General features: G+C 39.0%; 1 protein-coding gene across 2 annotated transcripts in view; it reads left to right on the forward strand.

The window, feature by feature from the left end:
• FHOD3 (formin homology 2 domain containing 3) overlaps positions 1-21,119 on the forward strand; it is a 376,458-nt gene that overhangs the window by 152,241 nt on the left and 203,098 nt on the right. For both annotated transcript variants that reach the window (XM_058806162.1, XM_058806153.1), the window contains exon 4: positions 20,028-20,095. In XM_058806162.1, the coding sequence (XP_058662145.1) occupies positions 20,028-20,095 (68 nt within the window). The remainder of the gene's footprint in view (positions 1-20,027; positions 20,096-21,119) is intronic.

The raw sequence follows: 21,119 nt of genomic DNA on the forward strand, positions 1-21,119 counted from the left end.
CTGCTGCTGTGTGTGAACATGCTGGCATCAGCAGTTGGAACAGTAAGAGGAGAGAATCTAGGCTCAGGGAACTTAAGAGCTCCCAGTGCCTGGATGCCTGTCAAATGTTTTAAACTGATGCTGCAGTCAAAATATTCACCTGTCATAAACTCAATTGGCAAACTCAGACACAGAGGTAATTGTGGCAATAATTTGCCCCTGTAATCTTTATCTGTTTCATTTCTATTTAAAATTAGGCTTTCTATTATTTTGATAATACATGCTGACAAGAATTTTGTGGGTGTGATATTTTAATGTTTGCTGCTTCCCATTGCTTAAACAGCAAAATCACTCTGAATCCACTACAGTGAAATATAGAGATTAAAAGAATGATCTAAACCTTAATCACTTCATTGACATTTTTATTCACTTACCCTATGGATCTTGGTATTCCAAGTTAATTTATAGATGCATGGGATGCCTCATTTGAATGCAGACCCTTTTTGAGTGTTTTGCCCCATTGCTAGCTCAAGTAACTCTTCTCATTTTTATGATACTGCACTGATAGTGTAATGCAGTCAGAAAGCTCTTTAAAAAATACTTCCCATGGAAATGGTTACAGCTGCAAATGGATACAACATTCTTCAGTATCTTTTTGTTGTTTGTTTTTAATTTTTAACTGCACCATTACCCTTTTCCCCCTGCTTCCCCTGAACACGTGTGCATGCATGTCCTCTTCCTCATCTTCATTTCTGTTGGATGTAATTCTTTCCGGGTAAATCTTGTCTCTTGTGAGCTTTTTTTGATATATAGGCTCTTTGTTTTAAGACAGCTGTAGTGTCAGGCCCACCCACACTGTGCTGTCCCCATTGCTTTGAAGCCAATATTTCAAACATAAAATAGCTGTCAAGTCTTTGCTTTGGTTCCGCTTGCTGGGGATGGCATGAAAACAAAAGTTTTTGTGTTTTGGGCTTTCATGTAAGTGAGCCAAATGAGTAAAAGTTTCAATGATTTCAACCAAGGACTTTTCATGAAAGCTGCTTTTGACTAAAACTAAAAAGTTTATCAAAAGGGAGGAAAGCGCAAACCAAAAGTGTGCATACCATATCTCTGTAGCTTTTTGGTGATTTTTTTTTTTGTGCTTGTCTTGTAGAAGAAAAAAAAGAAGTTTATTTTTGCTGTCACGTACTCTCTTCCAATTTAGGCAGAACTGTGTGGATTCTGCAGGTTTGGTCTATTGGAGGGGAGTTTGTCTCCAGACAGAACAAACTGGTGTGACATAGTGTGACTGGACCAGCACTGTCCTACCTCATCAGGGTGGTATGGAAATGCTGCTGTGTGAAGTCATTCCCATGCCAAAGCACTTACACAAGTCTGTTCACAGTCTTTTGCTTTGTCCTTCAGAAAGCAGTCCGAGAGAAAACGAAAACATGACCAAGGGACACACAAACATGTTTATCTAGTGCCAGAAGTCTTTGGTAGGTAGGTAGTGCAGTGATGTATTGAAGGCTGTAGCCTGCAAAGTAATTTCCATCCACCTGCAAAATATTTCTTTTAGTTATGATTTTCGTAGGACAATATCTCAAAAAGAGAAGGAAAAGGAAACTTACCGGGCAGTGTACTGATTCAATGCAGTTTAGTGCTAAGGAAGTAACTGCCAGGGAAAATTGAAGGCAGATTTTAGGCATTTAGGATTCCCAACTGATTTAACCTGCCTCCAACAGTATGTGTAGCATGGCTAGAGTGCTCCAGCTTCAGGAATGTTGATTTCTTTGGGCAAATCCTGATGTAATGATAGAAAAATTTTGTCTGATTTTATTTGCATGATAAAGTCTCATTTGTTTTCATAGTCTTTAGAGAGAGCATATTTGCCACATTCAGGCTCATCTATTAATTCAGGGCTTAGGGAGTAATCGAATCTGAAGTTCAGATCCTGGATTGCTTCTCACAGAAACTTTGATTTCTTTATTTTTTTCTTTTTTCATTACTGTTTTCTAGTGTCAGAGATTTTGAAGTGAGTTGTTTTTCTGGTTGCTTATAGTTGGTGATCTTCTATGTCCCCCTGGACATAGAAGATTACTTATGTACTTTACATAAGTAAAGTACATCATTGTACTTTACTTACAATCTCTAAATGGTAGTCTATCTGTTGTCACAGCTCATGATGCAGGGAAGGCCAGCATGCCAAAGCAAAAGCAGTTGTGGTGGAATTGCTTTACTTCTTTCAGGGCATATAATTTTTCAGTGAAATGCATTTTTTGGTATCCAAGTATTGGATAAATATTATTGGTAGGGGAAAACAGCAGTGTATTTTGATCAAATGTGTGATTAAACAAGGTACCAAAAAATACAAATGGCAAAATATACTTTAATTTTATTGGTGTGTTTGTATGTGTGCATATATTTCTTGCAAATTCATCTTATATTACTGCTTAGTATTGACAAGGGATGTGATATAATACTCAGGACAAATAGAGGTAGTTTCTGCCTATCCATAGCATTTGATGTCTTGAGGAGTTCTGTAAGGTGTGTTCATATCCTTGAAAGCAATGGGATGTATGGAATTATTTAAAAATCTAACTACCTTTGTTGGTGTAATCACTGTAACTAATCTAGCCCCACAGCAGCTAAAAGATCTGTATAAAACACACAGATGGGGTGTGGAAGTGACCTTGTACAAATGTCATCTGTAATTCCACTTCTTGTCCTTCATTAATTTCTAGGTTTGATTTGCTCTGCTCTCCTTGGAGCAGGGTTTGTTTCTGGTTTTGCTTTGTTGCATGTCTTGTCACAAGCAAGCTTTGCTGAGGATTGACAAGGCGCCCCAGAAACCCCAGAATGATTAGTATCCAACAAAGCAAGTAGCAAACATTTTTATGGATTGCACCTCCAAAGCTAGTCCCTTTCCCTCTGAATTTCTGCTGGATCAGTAGCAAGTCAGATGTGTTTCTCACTGGAAGAAATATGTGTTTTGTAAAGAGAAAGCCCCTGCAGTCCCCACGGGCAGCAGGGCACATGAGGGGCGAAGGCACGGAGGGGGCAGGCGTCTCACACAGGATTGCATCCTCTCTGAAATATCTGCCTCTCTGTGGAGGGTGCTGAAGTGTCTGACCATGGCTGATGTCCATGCTTTGCAAACAGAGCCGGAAAAACAAGCAACTTTCGTGGGCCTTCAGCCATCTGAACTGTTGGGAGATTGTTCTGACCAAAATTAAAACTGCCTTATCCTTGCTTGTAAGATGGGGAGAGACCTGCTAACTCTCATCTCAGCTGTTTCTCCTATAAACATTTCCTGGATGCTGTTATGCCACAGGAAAAAGGCAGTTTCTCTGTGTGATTTATTTGATTTGATTAGCTGTTATCTGTGTTAATTAGCTGTGAAATACTACAAGACCAATGCTTTCTGACCCTCCAAGATATGTATGACAAAGTGAAAGGAAGAATAGCTGTCCTGTACTGACTCATGGTCTCTAAAAGAATAGAGGAGAAGATGTAAATAATACAGATACGCTTTTATAAAGACAGAAGTCAGAGCAAGCCAAAGTTGCCTCCCATATTTTTCTTTAACTGTGTTATAGGAAATGGTTTTGAATTGTTTTATTTCCTAATAGTCACATCCTTATTAGCCTTGTGTTTTTCCTTCCCTTACCCCTCCTGTGAAGTGTTTGTACGTGGGAATTTCTAGCCTGTAAAACTTAAAAACCTGTGATAGAAGAAGTTTATAATTTAGAGAATTGTTAGTCTGTGTTTTTACCCGCTCGTCTACATGCACATGCTGGAGTATCTCATGTTTTACTGTTGATGTGGACTGCATTAGGATTATGCTGACTTTTTAACTGGCTATTTATGATTTTATCAGTCTTCATAAATTAAATGTTGCTTTTACTTTAGGAAGGACATGTCAAAATGCTAGAATGAAGGGATTGAGAGGGAAACTCCATTGTTCCCTTCAAATGCAAATTCTTTTCTTCCTCTTTCTCCTCTGCACTTCATGGGGTGATTGGCATAGCATAGCTTGCCTGAAGTTTGAGCTGCCCGGTTGCAGGGAACCCTGTGACATTAACTTTGTACTTACATGTGCAAATTCCTTCTTTTTCTTTTGGCTGTTTTCAGAAACCAATGTAATCATAGCTGATTTTTCTCACTTGAACCCTTGTTTAAGTTTTGGGAAAAGATCTCTACTGCCTTTTGGTTCTTTCTTTCTTTCTTTCTTTCTTTCTTTCTTTCTTTCTTTCTTTCTTTCTTTCTTTCTTTCTTTCTTTCTTTCTTTCTTTCTTTCTTTCTTTCTTTCTTTCTTTCTTTTCTTTCTTTTCTTTCTTTCTTTCTTTTCTTTCTTTCTTTTCTTTCTTTCTTTTCTTTCTTTCTTTTCTTTCTTTCTTTTCTTTCTTTCTTTTCTTTCTTTCTTTCTTTTCTTTCTTTCTTTTCTTTCTTTCTTTTCTTTCTTTCTTTTCTTTCTTTCTTTTCTTTCTTTCTTTCTTTCTTTCTTTCTTTCTTTCTTTCTTTCTTTCTTTCTTTCTTTCTTTCTTTCTTTCTTTCTTTCTTTCTTTCTTTCTTTCTTTCTTTTCTTTCTTTTCTTTCTTTCTTTTCTTTCTTTTCTTTCTTTCTTTTCTTTCTTTCTTTCTTTCTCCACAACTGTATATATTTTCAGTTAAAAGCTATCATCTGTGTGCATTCAGAGGTTATTTGAATTGGTTTTGTTTTCCCATTTTTATTGGTTTGATTCCTAAATGTTATCAGTGAGTTAGAGCTGAGCTCTTTTAATTCAAATGGCATAATGCCCAATCCTCTGAGATTAGCTGGCAAGTGATTTTGGGCATGGTGCCACCTGGCATTTCTCAGAAAGGGGCTGCTAATGAAACACCGGAAAAAAATAAGATTGTTCCAGACATGCAAAACCCTGAAGTTGCAGGGAGTGAGGAGTGACAGAGCTTTCACAAACACGCCCAATATTCTGTGGCACGACTCGGAAACTACTCAGGAAATACCATCCTAATACCTGTGCATAAAATTGATATTGAAGTGAACAAGTCTGAGTACAAATGAATTTTTCTTTTCTGAAGTTTGTGACTGATTTTTGGCACTTGCGCTCAGGATTGGGCTCTCTGGGTTGTCTGCAGTGCAGCTTTTTAGGACCTGCAGTTTTGTTCTCCTCTGATTTGCCTCATCACGGTGCAGCACCACAGTTTCCCACAGCACCAATCTTAAGGCTAAAGATCATATCCTTCCTGGATCCTCAGTTAAAATGAATAGAGGCAGACTTCTTTGGGATCCTGTCTTGGATCTAAAGAAAGTTTCTTGGCTGCAAGTGACTTTGAATACAGTGTTTCCAATTCAGTGACTGACATTTTCTGATTATAACTTTTGTTTCATCAGAAAACCTCCAAAAAAGCTCAATGCCTGGATAAATAGGTCCCAAGACATTTAGGGCTTTATAGGTCTAGACTAACATCTTAAAACTAGCAGGCTGCCCAAGCAGATTATGCATCATGGATTTAATATGCTCATGAACTAAAGTGCCACTTAACAAACAAGTTGCCAAATTCTACATCATCTAAGTTTTCTGTACACACTTGAGAGGTTGTCTTATATACAGCATATGACAGTAGGCTGTAGGGCACTTATTTGCATAAACAGCCTTGCCAAGAGCAATGAAAAAAAAAGTATACAGTAAGAAAGTGTTCCTCAGTCAAAAGAATAAGGATATTGTTGGGGTTTTTTTTCTGAAAGTCTTTTGCCCCTTCAGCTTTATTGCTTGCTTTCTGTATGAAAGATTAGTAGTGATTGCAGACCAGGAACATTACTGAGGCAACCTTGAGCAACTGGTTATTTCTTCATGGTTTTCCTTCTCTAGCTGACAGTAATAATATGTATTACATTTCTTCTAAGAAGCCACATTTTCCTGTTTTCTGAATGTAATAGAATATAATCAGATGTGCAAACCCTATTGTTTTCCTGCTGGAGCTGTCTTCTGTACTCATCCCTTGTCATCATTGTTATTTTCCAGTGTCTCTGTATAGGCTTTAGAAATAATGATAGGGTGGGAATTGAAGGAGACAAAGGGGTCAGATCCATAGTAGCCCTTGGAACATAGTGATTCTCAAAGGCAATGGCACAACACCATTGACTTAAGAAGAGCTTTTTCATTCTCAGTTTGCTGTCCCAGTTTTTACCTTGGCCTCAAACTCCCAAGACACTTCTGATTCCCGAAGTGAGAAAGGACAGGGACTTACTTGTTTACTCTGATGTCTGGACTAACCAGCCCGTGCTGTCGAGTGAAAGTATGATGATATCGTTCATATCTTTCATGGTTTTTTATACAGTTTTCCAAAGGGGAAAAAAAGTAACTTATGAGACAGCAAACCATGCAGCAAACAGGTGAGGGTTTGCCAGGAATAGTGAACAGATCTTGAATTCCTGCACACATATGACACTTTTTGAACCGTATTTTTTTGAATCTAGGAAGCCTAGAGAGAAGACAGGATTTGGTCCTTTTAATGTTCTTGTAGGTCTTAGCTGTTAACTTGCTTCTAGTTTCATAGTTACAGACTTGTGTCAGTGTGATTAATGAGCAATGGAAAGTATGCAAAAAAGAAAAAAATAAGAGGAACACTGAAAGGTCTTCCTTCTGCAAGAGAAAAAAGGCAATAAATACAGTGTTTGTGCTCAGTAATCACAGAAAGAACCGTTTTTACATTCCAGTTTCAGGATCTGATTCAAAGCTCCATCGACTTGGTGTGCTTATACTAAGTGAATTTGTGAATTCGTGAATTTTATGCTACTATGCTTTTCCTAAAACTGAGAATTAAAAAAATCCACATTAAGTACCTGAATGTGTTTAATGTGTGCTGTAGTGTATGCATTTTGCATGGGGAAGCACTTTGCACAGCAGCTGGCTGTATTTATGGTACAAATGACAATTCAATCCATGCAGCAATTAAGCTTTTCTTATCACATGGAGCCTCTTAAAAAGAAACTATTGTATTTATATGTGTAGAATATGTATATTGTATATGTGGGTATACATCATGTGTGTTAATATATATCGTATACATGTGTATATAGATATCTTCTGATTAATTAGATAAGTAGAGAGAGAGGTAGAGCTCTTTACAGCCAGTGACTGAGTTAATAACAAACAGAGAAAGATTTAGTATAGCTGAATGCTTTCGTGTGGCTTTGGTCAAATTACTTAGAGGTGGAAATAATCAGCGGTTGAATTAAGCGAGAGGCCTGATGCACACTGGAAAACCTCCATCGTCTGTCAGATGTTTTACAACTGTGATGAATGAGTTTGGATAAATAATGCAAACATGTGTTAAACAAGTTCAGGCCGGGTTCCACATGGTATGGTAAACAGAAATTGTGCTTGAGGAATGTCTGAAAATGTAAATGTCTGGTAGGGTGGTATGGTTGGAGCACTGTGAGGATAGCCTTTCTTTTCACCCTGTGAACTTGCAAACTTGCCTGGAGGCTGCCCTGATCCAGCAGAGGATGGGGCCATATGGAAAGGAACCCCAAAGCCTGAGTGACTTTTCATTTAAATTATTTGTTGTAAAAACTGTTGATGAGGAGATGTTGAGGGGGAAACTTAGGCAGGAAGTTCCTAGCCTCATTCCAAGTGAGGCTAGGAATGCTCCAAGGTCTCTCTTACCTCTGTCTCTGCAAACAGAGAGAGAGGTAAAGAGCTGATGCCCCAATGGGCGGCACACCATTACTTGGAGAGGCATCAGCCAGCTTTTGTTTCAAAAGGGGAAATGTGTTGCCAGAGCAGTGGGTGGATTTATGTGCCAGGCTGCAAATGCACTTAACTGAACTCACTGATTTTCAAACAGAACTCGGGGAAGCATCTGGCACAGAGGTGTATAGCTGTTGTGTTTGTTAACGGGGGTGAAATGATTGTTCTGATATTGGTTTTGTATTCCTTCTCAAAGATCCAATCATACTGTTCTGGACTACAAGCGTAGTGCATCTTGTTTCTGGGAAAGCTAGGATAATTTTCAGCCCTGAAAATGGGGGAGAATTTCCAAAAGGAAAATTTCTACCTGATGAACACGGTCTTTTATCAGTAATTTCCTGATTTTAATGCATGTAGCTTTGCACACCTCTCTTCGCCCTAATCATGGAACTTGGAAATGGTATTTGGAAAATGGAGACGTATCCTACTTTTACATAATCTTTTATGGATGGAAATACCGAGGTACTTCTGCTGTTAAATCTTTGCAGTCTGATGTACAGGTCCTTAAGAGAGTACAACGGTGTCTCCACTTCTGAAAAAGCCTTTGTATTCCCAACAGTCTGAATGATAACAAAAGACAGTAATTGAAGGACAAAGAGATTGCTCTGGAGTACAGGACAGCAGCAGTTCTCTTTTGCAGGGCTGCTGTGCGCAGCATGAGAAGCTCGAGACTCTTGGCTGCCCCAGGGTGTCACCTTCCTTCCTTCCTCCTGTGTTAAGCTGCTCAGGGTGCCTGTGCCACGTTCCTGGGATGCCTGTTCCTGTCCCTGCTGCTGTAAGACATGGGACAGCAGATGGAGCTTGGATGTGCCAGCCGCCTGCACCCCCTGTGTGCCAGCGTGACCCAGAGATGGCGAGGCACAGGGTGCAGCAGCAGGAGGAGTGCTGGGAAGTGAGTTGTCCAGCAGATAGCAGGGATCTCCAAGCCTCCCCAGCCTATTGAAGGAGGACTGGCCTTGTGCTTGATCTGGCATCTGCATCAGATGAGAGTCATGCATTGGCATGGATTTAGCCTGAGATCTTAGCGGTTCTGTTCCAGTTTATTTGTGGGGTTTGCTTTTCAGTTGCCAAAATAGTGTGCTTTTCATATGTCCCAGCAATTTCAGAATGATGGGAAACTTGCTGACCCTGAATTACTTTGACATCTGCTAAAAGTATTTGTGCTGCAGTCTTTCCTTCTGCACATCTGATATTTTTTCATTCTCCCTCTGTTGCAAATCCATCTCTGTAAATTTAATTTCTGTTAATTTAACTATATCCTTCAAGTATTCTTGAAGCATTCTTCCAAAAAACTCTAAAATGCATCAAGACACATGGGAAAAGGCAGTTTAAGTTATTAGAACAAAGCTGGTTAACAAGCTTATTGTTTTTGACTGAGATCACGTCTGCTAGGAACTATGAGACTATTACTTAAGGGATTGTTCTTTTTGTGTGACTGTTACACTAAAACAAAACCAAATCTTTGTCTGTTGAACTGCTCTTTCCCCTCTATACTCAAAATCAGTAAAGCCTTAGTTGTATTGCTGTGTCTGGGTTTACACATTTAAAGATGTGAATTGATTAGAGGATATACTCAAGAGCAGAAAGGTATAGAAAAGATAAATTACAAATAAAGTTCTTAACATAAGGAAAAGGCTGTTATATTGAGATATTGCAAGAGTTTCAGATTGAGGAGGTCTGTATATTGAATTTAAATTATAAAAAAATGCTTTAGAAATCAATATTATCATCACTAAATGTAATGAAAATTTGAAATAAATATCCTGAAGATGCTATGGCATTTACAGTGGCATTCTTTGCTTATTCTCTTTTGAAATTAATTTTGGGATAAAAGAATCATAAAGATGAAGCCCCACTGGATTCAGGTGTCACCTCTAGAAGCTTTCCAGAAGGGATCTTTGTGATTGTGTGGATAATGTTTCTGGGGGTTGCTGAAGTACAATTAAATACTAATCCTTAATATTAAAAGTGTGTCACAATCACAGGCACATCTACTGGGTTTTGTGTTTGAGGATTTTGTGGTGGATTCTTGGTCTTGGCCACTTCAAATGGTCAAAAAAAACCCCTAACACTGAGTTGGAACCAGTTGTCTCCAGCAGCATGGCTGTGAGACTGGAAAGCACATAGGCAATACAGGCTCAGGTATTTAAAAATGCACACACTATTTTAATTGCTAGCAGCAATCTGAGGAGAAGCAACTTTATCAGGTTTTCAACATGAACTGCTGCTGCTGCTCCTCTTTTGCCTGTTGCCTTGCTATCAGATGTGTGGCTTCATCCTTGCTTTCCAAATTTCTGAACAAATTGATGCTTCAATGCAGGCATTTAATTCGGAGGCTGCATCCTCTGAAGTGAAAGGACTAATTAAATTCTGATGGACTTGTTGAGGCTGGACTTAGGATCACCACAACAACTTGGTCTTGGAGAGAGCATCTGACATATTTTGTAATGTATTATGCAACAGAAAAACTTGATATGAGCTTTAAAGCTCAGGAGCTCTTTCAGGTTCTTGGCACAAAGCTGTGATGTCTTTGTGCTCAGATGCTTTGCCTTTTGCCAAGCTGTCAGCGCAGATAAGGAATCCATAATTCAAGGAATAGTGAGGGTGTGCCCAGTTTTTTTTACTTTTTTTTGTGATGGGTTGCTATAATTTTCTTGTTGCTCTTTGTTTACTAATACTGATTTTACATGCAGAGCAACATGTTGGCACTGTATTTAAAATGGAATAAAACCAGAAAACTCAAATCACAACTAGCATATTCTTATTAAATATTTCTAATCCAGGAGGCACTGGCTAATGTGCTTGTTCAAGCACAAATACACAGGTCAGCAACTCAGAGACTGAGTTGTAAACTGAAACAAACATTAAAGTTTGGTCTCCACATACTTTTTAAAATTGTGGTTTAGCCTCAGTTTTGCTACAGTAAACTCTAAAGAAGCAGTAAGTTCTTCTATATTATTTTCTTTTCTAGCAATTTTCCCCAGCCCCATTCTCTTGAATTATGTAACCTATATTTTAGCATAACAACTACTTTCCTGCTGTATTACTCTCTAGGGAACAATTTTGCATTAGCATCATGAACAAGATGACCTCTCAAGTCTTTTCCATCACCACTTGCTCTAATACTGTGCTGTAATATCTGACCTTGTTACTCAGCCTTTTCCCTTTTGTAACCCTTTGACTTTTACAGAATAGAAGTCATAGCATTTTCTGGACATGCAGAAGTGCCCTCCTTTGAAGCTGTCAACCCAAAGTACTGTTTCCTGCACTTCAGAACTAAAGAGCATATTAGTGCCTTTTGCATCCAAGTGGAGAGCACCTATATCAATAAATCATTGTAGGGAAGTACGCTATGGTGCCTTTTCCATGGCTGGAATAAGTAGGCTGAAGAAGCAGAGGCTCTTTATTTTGTTAATATGTTGGAAAGGCTGTATCTTTTGAATATTTTTTTTTATTTCAAGGAAGGAAGGAAGACTGAGCTGATTGAGCAGTTTGTTCTGTGTGCATAAACCTCCATAGTGTCCCCATGGGTTCGAAGTTATCAGTAGGCATCAGACTCACTGGGAAATGCAACTGTAACTGTAAAGAGGAATTCTGTATTCTAGTTTACAAAATCAGAAAGGAGACATGAGAGAACTAATTTGGAACTGGAAATAAAAGCTGTGGTGATAATCAGATGGGAAGTGTATTCAGAGATGACTTGCTGTTCCAGTCACAGTTTTTGGCTCATAGAGGGCTGGAAAACTTTTTGTGGCACTGCCCTGCAATATTTTTCCCAGCCAGACCCTGAAAGCCAGTTCTAAAAAAGGTCTTTTGGCAATGAACACTCCATGCATTTTCTTTATCTCTCCAGCTACAACTAATTTTTAAACCCTGAGGGTATTAATCATGGAAATTTGCAAACAATTCAAGTTTCTTGGGATCATTGCTGTTGCTTTTTGTTTAGTGAAGTAATTCCTTGTTGACACTGAGTTTTAATGTCCCACTCTGATTTTACTTCACACTCTTGTGCACTCCTGCTGTTGGGCTTTCATACTGCTTATGTCCTTTTTTCCACAGCAGCAGTCAAAGATAACTAACACAGGTTTCTGCAGTAGAGAACTGGGAAAACAGTAGCGAGCAGAGACATATAAAACTAAGAAGAAAAGTACAAGCCCTTTTTGTCAGGCAGCTTCACCCTGATCTCAGCCCACATTGCCTTATATGTCCTTTCTTTTGCTTATGAGCAAGCAGGGCCTTAATATGCTAATTTAGAAATGGAAACAGTAAGAGGAAGTTTTGACACCATCAGTTTTTAGGATCTCTAGCATAATGCAGTGCAGGATACACAGAGAGCCCCATCTTCCACAGCTTTAAATGCCTGGATCCAGCAGATGGAGACTCAAGTTTCCTTTTGCACTTAACTATATAAACACTTCATGCGTTTTAACATCTCCCTTTAGTGTAAATCATTGGCATTTGTTTGCCATAATATGTGCAGATAGCACAACAAATGTTCTTCCTAGTTCCATGTGGATGGGTCTATAGAAGTAAAAGCAAGGTAATTTAGATCTCTGTAAAGAGGAAGCTCTGGCTAATGGTTTATCCATAACATGTAGTTTGCTTGAAAGCACACAGAATATGAAGAAGTTTGGTAGAAATGGTTGAGATCACTATAGTCCTTTTATACTACCAGGGTGGTTTTGGCTGAGGTAATTTTCTTCATAGTACCTAGTTTGGGAGAGGCTTTTAGACTGTTTTGGATTTCTGCTGAAGACGCTGTTGGTAATCCACGGATGTGTTTGTTACTGCTGAGCAGCACTTACATGGAGTCAAGGCCTTTTCTGCTTCTTGTACCACCCCATCGGTGAGGGGGCAGGGGATGCACAAGAACTGACCTCAGCATACCAGAACATTCCATGTCACACGGCATCATGCTCAGCATATAAAGCTGGGGAAAGAAGGAGGAAGGGGGGAACATTGGGGATGAAGGTGTTTGTAAGTCACTGTTAGGCATGATGGAGCCCTGCTTTCCTGGAGATGGCTGAACACCTGCCTGCCCATCAGAAGTGGTGAATGAATTCTTTGTTTGGCTTTGCTTGTGTGGGTGGCTTTTTCTTTACTATTAAACTATCTTTATCTCACCCACAGGCTTTCTCAGTTACACTTCCCATTCTCTCCCTCATCCCACTCGTGGGAGAGTGAGTATCTGCCTGGGGCTTGGCTACCAGCTGGGGTTGAACCATGACAGTGGAGTACAATAAAAACTGGAAAGTCCCTTCTACCAGATATCTGCATAAAAACCTCCTTCTTTTAAATCCTGTGGAATGATTTAGATATTACTGTAGTTTATGCCTCCATCACTGACTAACACCTAGAACCAAAGGTAGGGGAGTCACCAGGATATTCAGGAATTACATGTTCGGAATGTAAAGGACCTGTTGTTGCATATCTCTGATTCCTCATCTCAGGGTCCTCATAATCCTCTGGACTTTTCTTATACATTGCTTATTTCCCACAATTGATTAAGTCTCATTTCATATCTCTTAGAAACACAGGAGCAAGAAGTGAGGAGGGACACTTACACCTGCAGGAGCAGATACTTTTTTCAGTAGATTTAAATGTATAATCATTCGTGTGCTGACAGTCTTATTTTAATTCCCTTTTGACAGAAGTTAAGACATTTGGCATTTCAGAAAAATATTCAAAAAATATTAGCTCCACCCATCTTCCCAGAGTAGGAGTTTTGCCGTGTGTACTGTCCCTGTGGAAATCCAGGGACTCTTTCAGCTGGGTGCTTTTTGCAGTGTCAGGAGAGCAGACTCCTACTTTCAAAGAGGCATAAAATCCCATGCGTCAGTGTATACAATTGCTCTGAAGTGCTGGCCAAATTGGGTATTTTTCATTCCCAGGGGAGATCCTGCCCTGGAGTTCTCCCTGCTTGTCAGTCCAAACCCACAGACTCCCTGGGGTTTGCAGGTGGCTCTTAGCACTCTTTACTTTGAGCCTTTGCCAACATGGCTTTAGGGTATGGGATAGGAAAGGGTGTCCAAGACTATTTTGTCTTTCCCTCCTCCCACTCCCCACCTGCAGGTCCTTTCTCTGTAAAGGGAATAAGGATGCAGGCTTGAAGCTGAGCTCTTCTCATATGCAGCTGTAATAGGATCCTTTCCCGACAAAGGATCCCCCTCTCCCAGTGGGGGCAAAGGACCCTGCTCGCTGAGGGGACCCACTGTCCCGGATAATTAGCTAAGCAGCTGCTGTGTGTCTGAATGAAAAGGAGAGTAGGGAGGGTTTTTCCCTGCCGGGGAGCTGGGGCGGCATTCCTTGGAGGCAGCCTGCACATTCCTCCAAAGCAGTCGGTGCTGACAGTGATGTGGGCTCGGCTTCCCGAAATTCGTACACGGCCACTTGCTTTGCCCAAGGTCCTTTATTGTGAGAAAGCTCCTTTCCTCCGCTAAGTGCTAACCATTTATCCCTGGATAAGTGGGAGAATATGTAGCTTGAGTTCACATGTGACATGTTCTACTAATTAATGCATTTATCCAGACAAAATAAGATTGAATTCAGAGAGAAAAAAAGGAAATTTGTAATATTCAAAGCAAAGTAATCTCAGCAGAAGCAGCAATTGTGTTAATGTAATAGTGGGCAATATGCCTGTGAATGAATCCCTTCTTCGTGCATTTTCTAGGGGGCCTGGGAAGAAAAGGAGAGTGCCTTGTCTGGCCAACACATTTATGACTAACTTTCGTGGACAAAAGCTAAACTAAGAGCCTATTCTTGGCACAGGACCAGGTCTTTTCTTAGAGAACTGCTTTAATTTGTTTGACATAAAGTGAAAGACTGGCACACTACGCTAATTAGTTTTATATACAGTTGTTTTATAGATCTGCAGCACCGTATGTACCCATGAGCCTGCTTGAGTGAAGTCTGCCTGGCTGGTTCCTGATGCCTGTTCACAGGAGTGGACCCATTTGCATGACTGTATTGCTCAAATTTTTAGTTCTAAAATTGTATACATTCATTCAGATAAAATAACATGCATTTAAAATTGGAATAGTTCAGTAATAAATTTAAAAGTGTGCCATGGGCATTCACAGAAAGAATGAATGCCAAAATTTCTTACCATTATAAACATTTATTTTGTTCTTTTAAGTTTTTTTTCCCCATCAGTGCTGCTGGAAAGGTAGACAGTTCATTTAAATTTTGAAAGCCTTTTAGTTTTATTAACACTTTGTCCTAGTGAGCATTTAAAATAATATTTTACTCCTTGTTGCAGAGAGATGAATTAAATCTTTTAGTTTCTAAAAAATTTAGAAATTTTTTAGAAAACGAAGTACTGCCTAATTTGCAAGTGGCTACTGGAAGAATGTTGCTACTTCTGTCCAATGCCAGGTAAAAATGAATGGCAGGAAATGTTTCAAATGTCATTTAAGTGGATCTGCACCAGGTATCCTGCTAATGTAATCAAATGTGGAGTTAATCTCCCTTTTATGTTTTTGTAAGGAAAGGAGCTTCATCTTGAAATTATAGTTTAAAGAAAAGAGGCATGGATGGGAGACATGGAGGTCATTCAGGCAGCACCAAGTGAAGCAGAGCAACTCCCATTTGTGCTCAGCCAGATGTTCACAAGCCTTTGCCAACAGCTCAAAGGCTGATGCTGTATAAATTACTATATCCCAGGGACTAATTCAATGGGTGTGATGGAAGAGGAAGGGAGGAGGATGGTACCCTGTCGGTCAGAGGTCAGGTGTAACACATGGGACTGAACCAAGCAATGTTCAGCCAGTTCCACTTTTTCTTTTATTACTGTGGATTGAAAACACTCTTTTTTTCCCCTCGAAGGCAGAAGAAAAGTCAATACTTTATTTAAGAATATAAGGACAAATTATTGTTTTCTTTTAAAAGTCCCTTTTCCCACGTAATCAAAAGAGGTGAAAACCAATGAAATTTGAGCCTCTGACAATTATCTTTGAAAATACAAAATCCATTTGAAAGCTGCAAGTTGTCTGATAAAATATCTTCAAAGACTTCTCTTCCTTTCTGAAAAGATCTTGATTTCAAACCAATCTGCCTTCCCTCCACTGCTACATTTGTACCAAATTTACCTATAGGAATCCCTTTTCACTTAGCCTGAATTATTTTTCACAAAAGTAAACACAAGCAAAAAATACAGAGTAACAAGCAATATTTTTATTTTAGAGCATAATGGCTTCTCTTAACCAAAGTTCTGCTGTTGCAACAGCAACCAAAATAGCCCCTTGCAGGTTGCTACCTGTCCCACATGTCTGGTCTACCACAAGACTGGTTGTCTGTGATTCTCTGCCTCTAGAAACAAGTGCTGAGCTAAGGAAATCTCTCTGTCTTCCAAGGATATACACCTCCCTGCTATGATGTGAAGGATAATTTAGGAGATGTGACTCTTTGTTCTTGCAGTAAATAAAACTCAGGCCCATACCAGTACCTGGTTTTCTATCAGTTTCAAAAGAGTTGACTCTGATTTTGAATGTTTGAGATTGGCAGAGTTGATGCTTTTCAATTTATTGGGATATCTTACAGTCTAAAGATTAAAAACAGGGTTTCCCAGTAAATGGAGTATCAACTCTGCATACCAAACAGTGCTGCTCTATCAGTGGGAAGCCCATGGAGGGGCAGAGTGCCTTTTCTTTCATAGAATAAGGAAATAAGCAGTGCCCTCTAGTGTTAGGTAACGTCAGAGGGAGCCACAAGGAGAATTTTCTGTCGTCTGTGTATATGCAATTATTTCACAGCCACAGATGCAGCTCTTTATTTCTTGAAGAAAGGTAGTAAAAGTGGCTGCAATAGTGTCACTTATCAGCAGGACATGGCTGTCAAAGCCACCATCATTAACAGTGTCAGGTATCACAAATTCCCTGACCTACAAACTCACTGACCTGTTTTATCTTACCTTGAAGTGTATGAATGTAGAATGTCTCCAGCCTGCACCTGGCCTGGGGAAGGAGAGAAAGTGTGTTTTACCAAAGGACCAGAGAAGTTTCAGGCAGAGGTGTAGCAGCACATGTTCCTGCTTGAAATACAGAGGTTTGTTTTCTGGTGTAAAGCAGTCATGGTGTACACATTCAAGCTTATCAGACACCTTATAACAAAGCAGTAAACTTGTGAATCTTTTGGGCTGTCCATGAAGAACCTCAGAATTTTCTGGGTTTGGTGATGGTGGCTGGCTAGACTCCTGTTTCAAAGCTGTAGGCATAATTTGATTCAGTTACAGACAGCTCTTCCAGGGAAGTACTGTGGGAATTAGTCACCTCTGTGCTGTAACGTGGAAAGTTATTTCTCAGTCTGCTTCATAGGGCAACACTTTAAACTGCATATGTCAAACATGCATTAAAAAGCATTTGCTATGTAGTTTCTGAATCGTCTGCAGTGTGAAAATAGTGTAAGCAATTGTGGCTTTTCCTCTCACTCTCTTTTTTTTTTTTTTTTTTCTTAAATTTCGTTTTTCTGCCATAGGAAAAGAGCTCAGAACTGATTTCTGCTTTCAGTTTCTGCTGATGCATTTTTGTAGCCTCACTAGCAGTCTGGAGATTTCAAGATGAGTCTGAGGTCCCTGGAGTGCCAAAGCTACTGTTAACAAGTAGGAATTCTCTAAGGCCTTGAGAACATCTTAGCAAGTGTCCCCGAGCTGCAACATGAAAAACAGCGCACACAATAAAAGTACAAACTTTTTTAAGGGTCCGTGGATTACCTTGGCTTATGCAGGTTTTCCTGCCCTGGGTGAGGTTCATCCTGGGCTGAGGTTTTCTAAACCAAAGCATCTTCTGATGTAGCATGGTCACCTCACTTTCCTCCTTGGGTTATGGCCATTGAATGTTTCTAGTGGCTACCAACACTGTAAGACATGGGTGTCAAGACTTATGCAGAGACTGTGTTGCCAATGTGTAAGAGTAACAGGTGAAGATGCTGTGCACTTGTATCTTTGAGCTGGGTGAACAAGATCAGCTCTGCGGGAGGAGGTACCTGCGAGTGTACATTGTCTCTGGTAGAAGGTGTCAGAAGTGAGATGACTTACCTGGACTGTCACTCCTCAGATGGATCTGTAACCCACCTCAAACATTTGTGACACATGCCACAACTGTTGTCAAACTTGATACTTAGAGTAGTTGTTGATTCTTAGCTCTATCCACAGAGCCCTTTTTGAGCTGCAGTCAGTAACTTCTGTCCTCCTTGCAGACGAGCAGGGAGAGCATTGTTTGTGCTGACTGCCAAGGATGAGGTTATGCTCTGTGAAAACACCAAGGAGAAAAAATGTTCAGCATTGTTCCTCTGAAATGTACCAAAAATCTTCACGCACCAACGAAACAACCAGTGTTATGGTATCATAACAATGGTTTGTTAGGACTTCACGCCAGGCTGGGATGATGATTTCTGTTCAAGACCAAGACCAACAGATGGCATTTGTTAGGACATTGATATTTATGTACAAAGTTGCCAGGACTTTAAGAAGTGGTGCCTCTCTTAATTAAGATGATAATGCACTGCCTTGTTTGGAGACATTCTGCTCATAATGATGCTGGTGAATTATGAATAGAGGGAAATTAGTAATAACAAATGCCAGATGGAGGTAACTTTCAAAAAGAAATATTTTGTGTAATGTGGCATGTAAAGTTGACAGACCGGGTCTTAGAAGATCTTTATTATTCTTTAGGCTTTCCTGACAAAATTACTCTTTATCCTGCCAAGAAATGTGGTCCCACATGCCAGTGCGTTTTTAAGTGAGAGTAATTAAAGTGTGCCTCTAAGTTTATAGCTTGAAGTGAAATCTGTTTCTCCAAAGTTTCGTCAAGAATCTATAAAAGTGCAAGAAAGGAGACAACTTATAAAAACAATAGTTTTGCCAGTTCTGTACATTCTGCCTTTGAAATCAGAGGCAATTAGGGATGAACAAAATTACTTTCAAAGTTTAAAAAAAATAGTGTTAGTTCTGCTGACATTTTGCTTCGTATTTTCCCTTTGGTTGAAGATGACTGTTGGAATAAGAAATGGTTTTTTTCTAAAATTAGACCCCACCATCCTTGATTGAAGTAAAAATGATCACTGACTTATAAATGCATTGAATCCTCAAGTGCTAGTCTCTTTTTTGGAACTTCCTGACAGAGGGAAATAAAATTGAATTTGGTTTTGTAGTGTAAAGTAGTAATTGAAAGAGAAATAGACAAGAGAAAGTAAGATATAAAATGTTGGGATTTGATATTTAATTTTCTCATAAGATTATTATCATTCCATGGGCATTCCAGCTTTGATCTCAAGACCTTCTGGCCACTACAGGCCACTACTCTGTCAATTGCAGAGAGGCTGCTTTCATGATGATTTGTGGATGAGGCTAGTGTGTCATCTGAGGTGACCATGAAGATTTGATTTTCCTTTGTCATTGCTCTTGGATTACAGTAGTGTAATAAAATTAAATTTAGGACTCTAGATGTGTTGTATAAAGTCTCTTTCCATCAAATACACCAAGCATAGTAGACCAGGAAGGTTTGAAGAGCTCACCTTCTGCTTCATCCCTGCACAGTCACAAATTTGCAACAACAGACTTGAGAGGCACAGTCCAAGAGTTCTTCCAAAGGCACAAACATTGTAGCAGGGTTCAGAAGGATAGCAGAGTTGCTTTTGTCTTTAAATTATTTCTGTGAGAATGCACTAGTAGGGGAATAAATGAAGTAATACATTTCAGTATTGGATGATGAAAAGAAGGCTTCTGGTTCATTTAGAAAAAGGTCAAGATCAGTTTTCAGGAGAATAAAACACTGTTTTGAATTATGCTAAGAACAGACTGTCCGACTATTTCTGGTATTAACGTTCATTGCTATTGGAGAAAGGATTTAACAATAGAAAGATGAGAACATGAGAAAAGAATGTCTAGAGGGAAGGCAGTCAAGGATGGGATTCAGTGGCTCTAGCTTTGATAACAAAGGCAAAGAGTGGTCTCAGACAAGTCTTTTGAGATTAATCTGGTACTTTCAGTAAACCCTAAATTTACCTAATGCAGAAAGAACACTATTTCTCAGCATTTTCAAAAACTCCAGAGACAATTGCTTCTCATGGATCTTGTTGAAGCTATTGTGAATTTACCTGGAAGATGTCATCTTAAGTTATAGACAACTAAATCCTGCTTTATATGCACATTTAATTAATAAGTCCTGTATCTATATTTTAAAAAACTAATTTTTTTAAGAGAAGTGTGCCTAATGGGAAGTGGGTGTATGATTCTTTCAAAAACTGTACTACATTCTTGTTGTGTTGTCAGTTTTGTTTATGCTGAAGTTTTTTCTGTTGTCTTATTTTGTTTTCTCAGAAAAACTTTACAATTCCAGTGGACGGGAGCTGAGACGGGCACTTTTTTCCTTGAAGCAGATATTTCAGGTGAGCAAATAATAGCTGTCTATTCTGTGATTTGAACATGAATTTTTTTTTTTTCATTTTTTAAAATTTAATTTAGAGAATAACTTACAGTTTCTGTCAAAAGAGACTTTTAAGAATTCATTTGTAATTTGGAATAGGCCAATTCTGGGTTTATCAGAACCAGCCATATCAAAAATTTAAAATACTTGTGGGAGACGTGCAACAGTTCTGATGAGGAACCAAAATGCACTGAGAGATCTCTAAATGTGTTTGAATTTAGACTCAGTTTAGAGGAAAAGATTTACTGATAAGGCAAAAAGATGTTTCATAGAGCTGAGGAAGATATGGTAGTGACTGATCATTTTAAGGAAAGGCATAGATTTGAATGTGAATGTTCATAATGGAGGAAATCTGAAATCTGGAGGATTTTGGGTCCTGTGGGGAAGTAGACAATGTGATAGACAAGTGGTGTGGTACCACTTCATTTGCTTGAATTAAAATCTTGGATTTCAGATTGGTTTCACTGGATAAGGAGAACGACTTGGGTAAACTGCAGGATGCGAGGAAACTTTTGGATAGGAAAGGTCAGGAAAAGTGGAAAAAAACCCCCATTTGTGTGAATTAGAGCATGCTCTCAATGCAATTCTAAAATGGAATTAATTTGAGACATCACATTTTCAGTAAATATAAGTGAGAACAATAAGAGGAACTCTTCTTTACTAATGGATCCAAATGGAGGATGAAAACCTATAATTCTTTTTTTTTAGCTATAATAGATAGGTGGAAAGTTAGTTTAACATTTAGTTTAACATTTTTGCTTTGTTTTAACTAGACATTTATTCTAATAAGAATAAAAACATTTAAGAAATGTGCAAGACTACAGAATTGCAATTTTTCTAAATGCATAATCCTTTTTATAGGTTTCAAATTTAGAATTTAGGGAATGCCAGAATTAAAATTTTCTAAACAATAGGAGTGAGTGGTGAAGAGTGGACCATTTAATGTTAAATCTTGGCGTAGTTGAAGATGTGTGCTGGATCAGAAA

This window comes from Ammospiza caudacuta, chromosome 1 (genome assembly GCF_027887145.1).
Source record: "Ammospiza caudacuta isolate bAmmCau1 chromosome 1, bAmmCau1.pri, whole genome shotgun sequence".
Taxonomy (NCBI): domain Eukaryota; kingdom Metazoa; phylum Chordata; class Aves; order Passeriformes; family Passerellidae; genus Ammospiza; species Ammospiza caudacuta.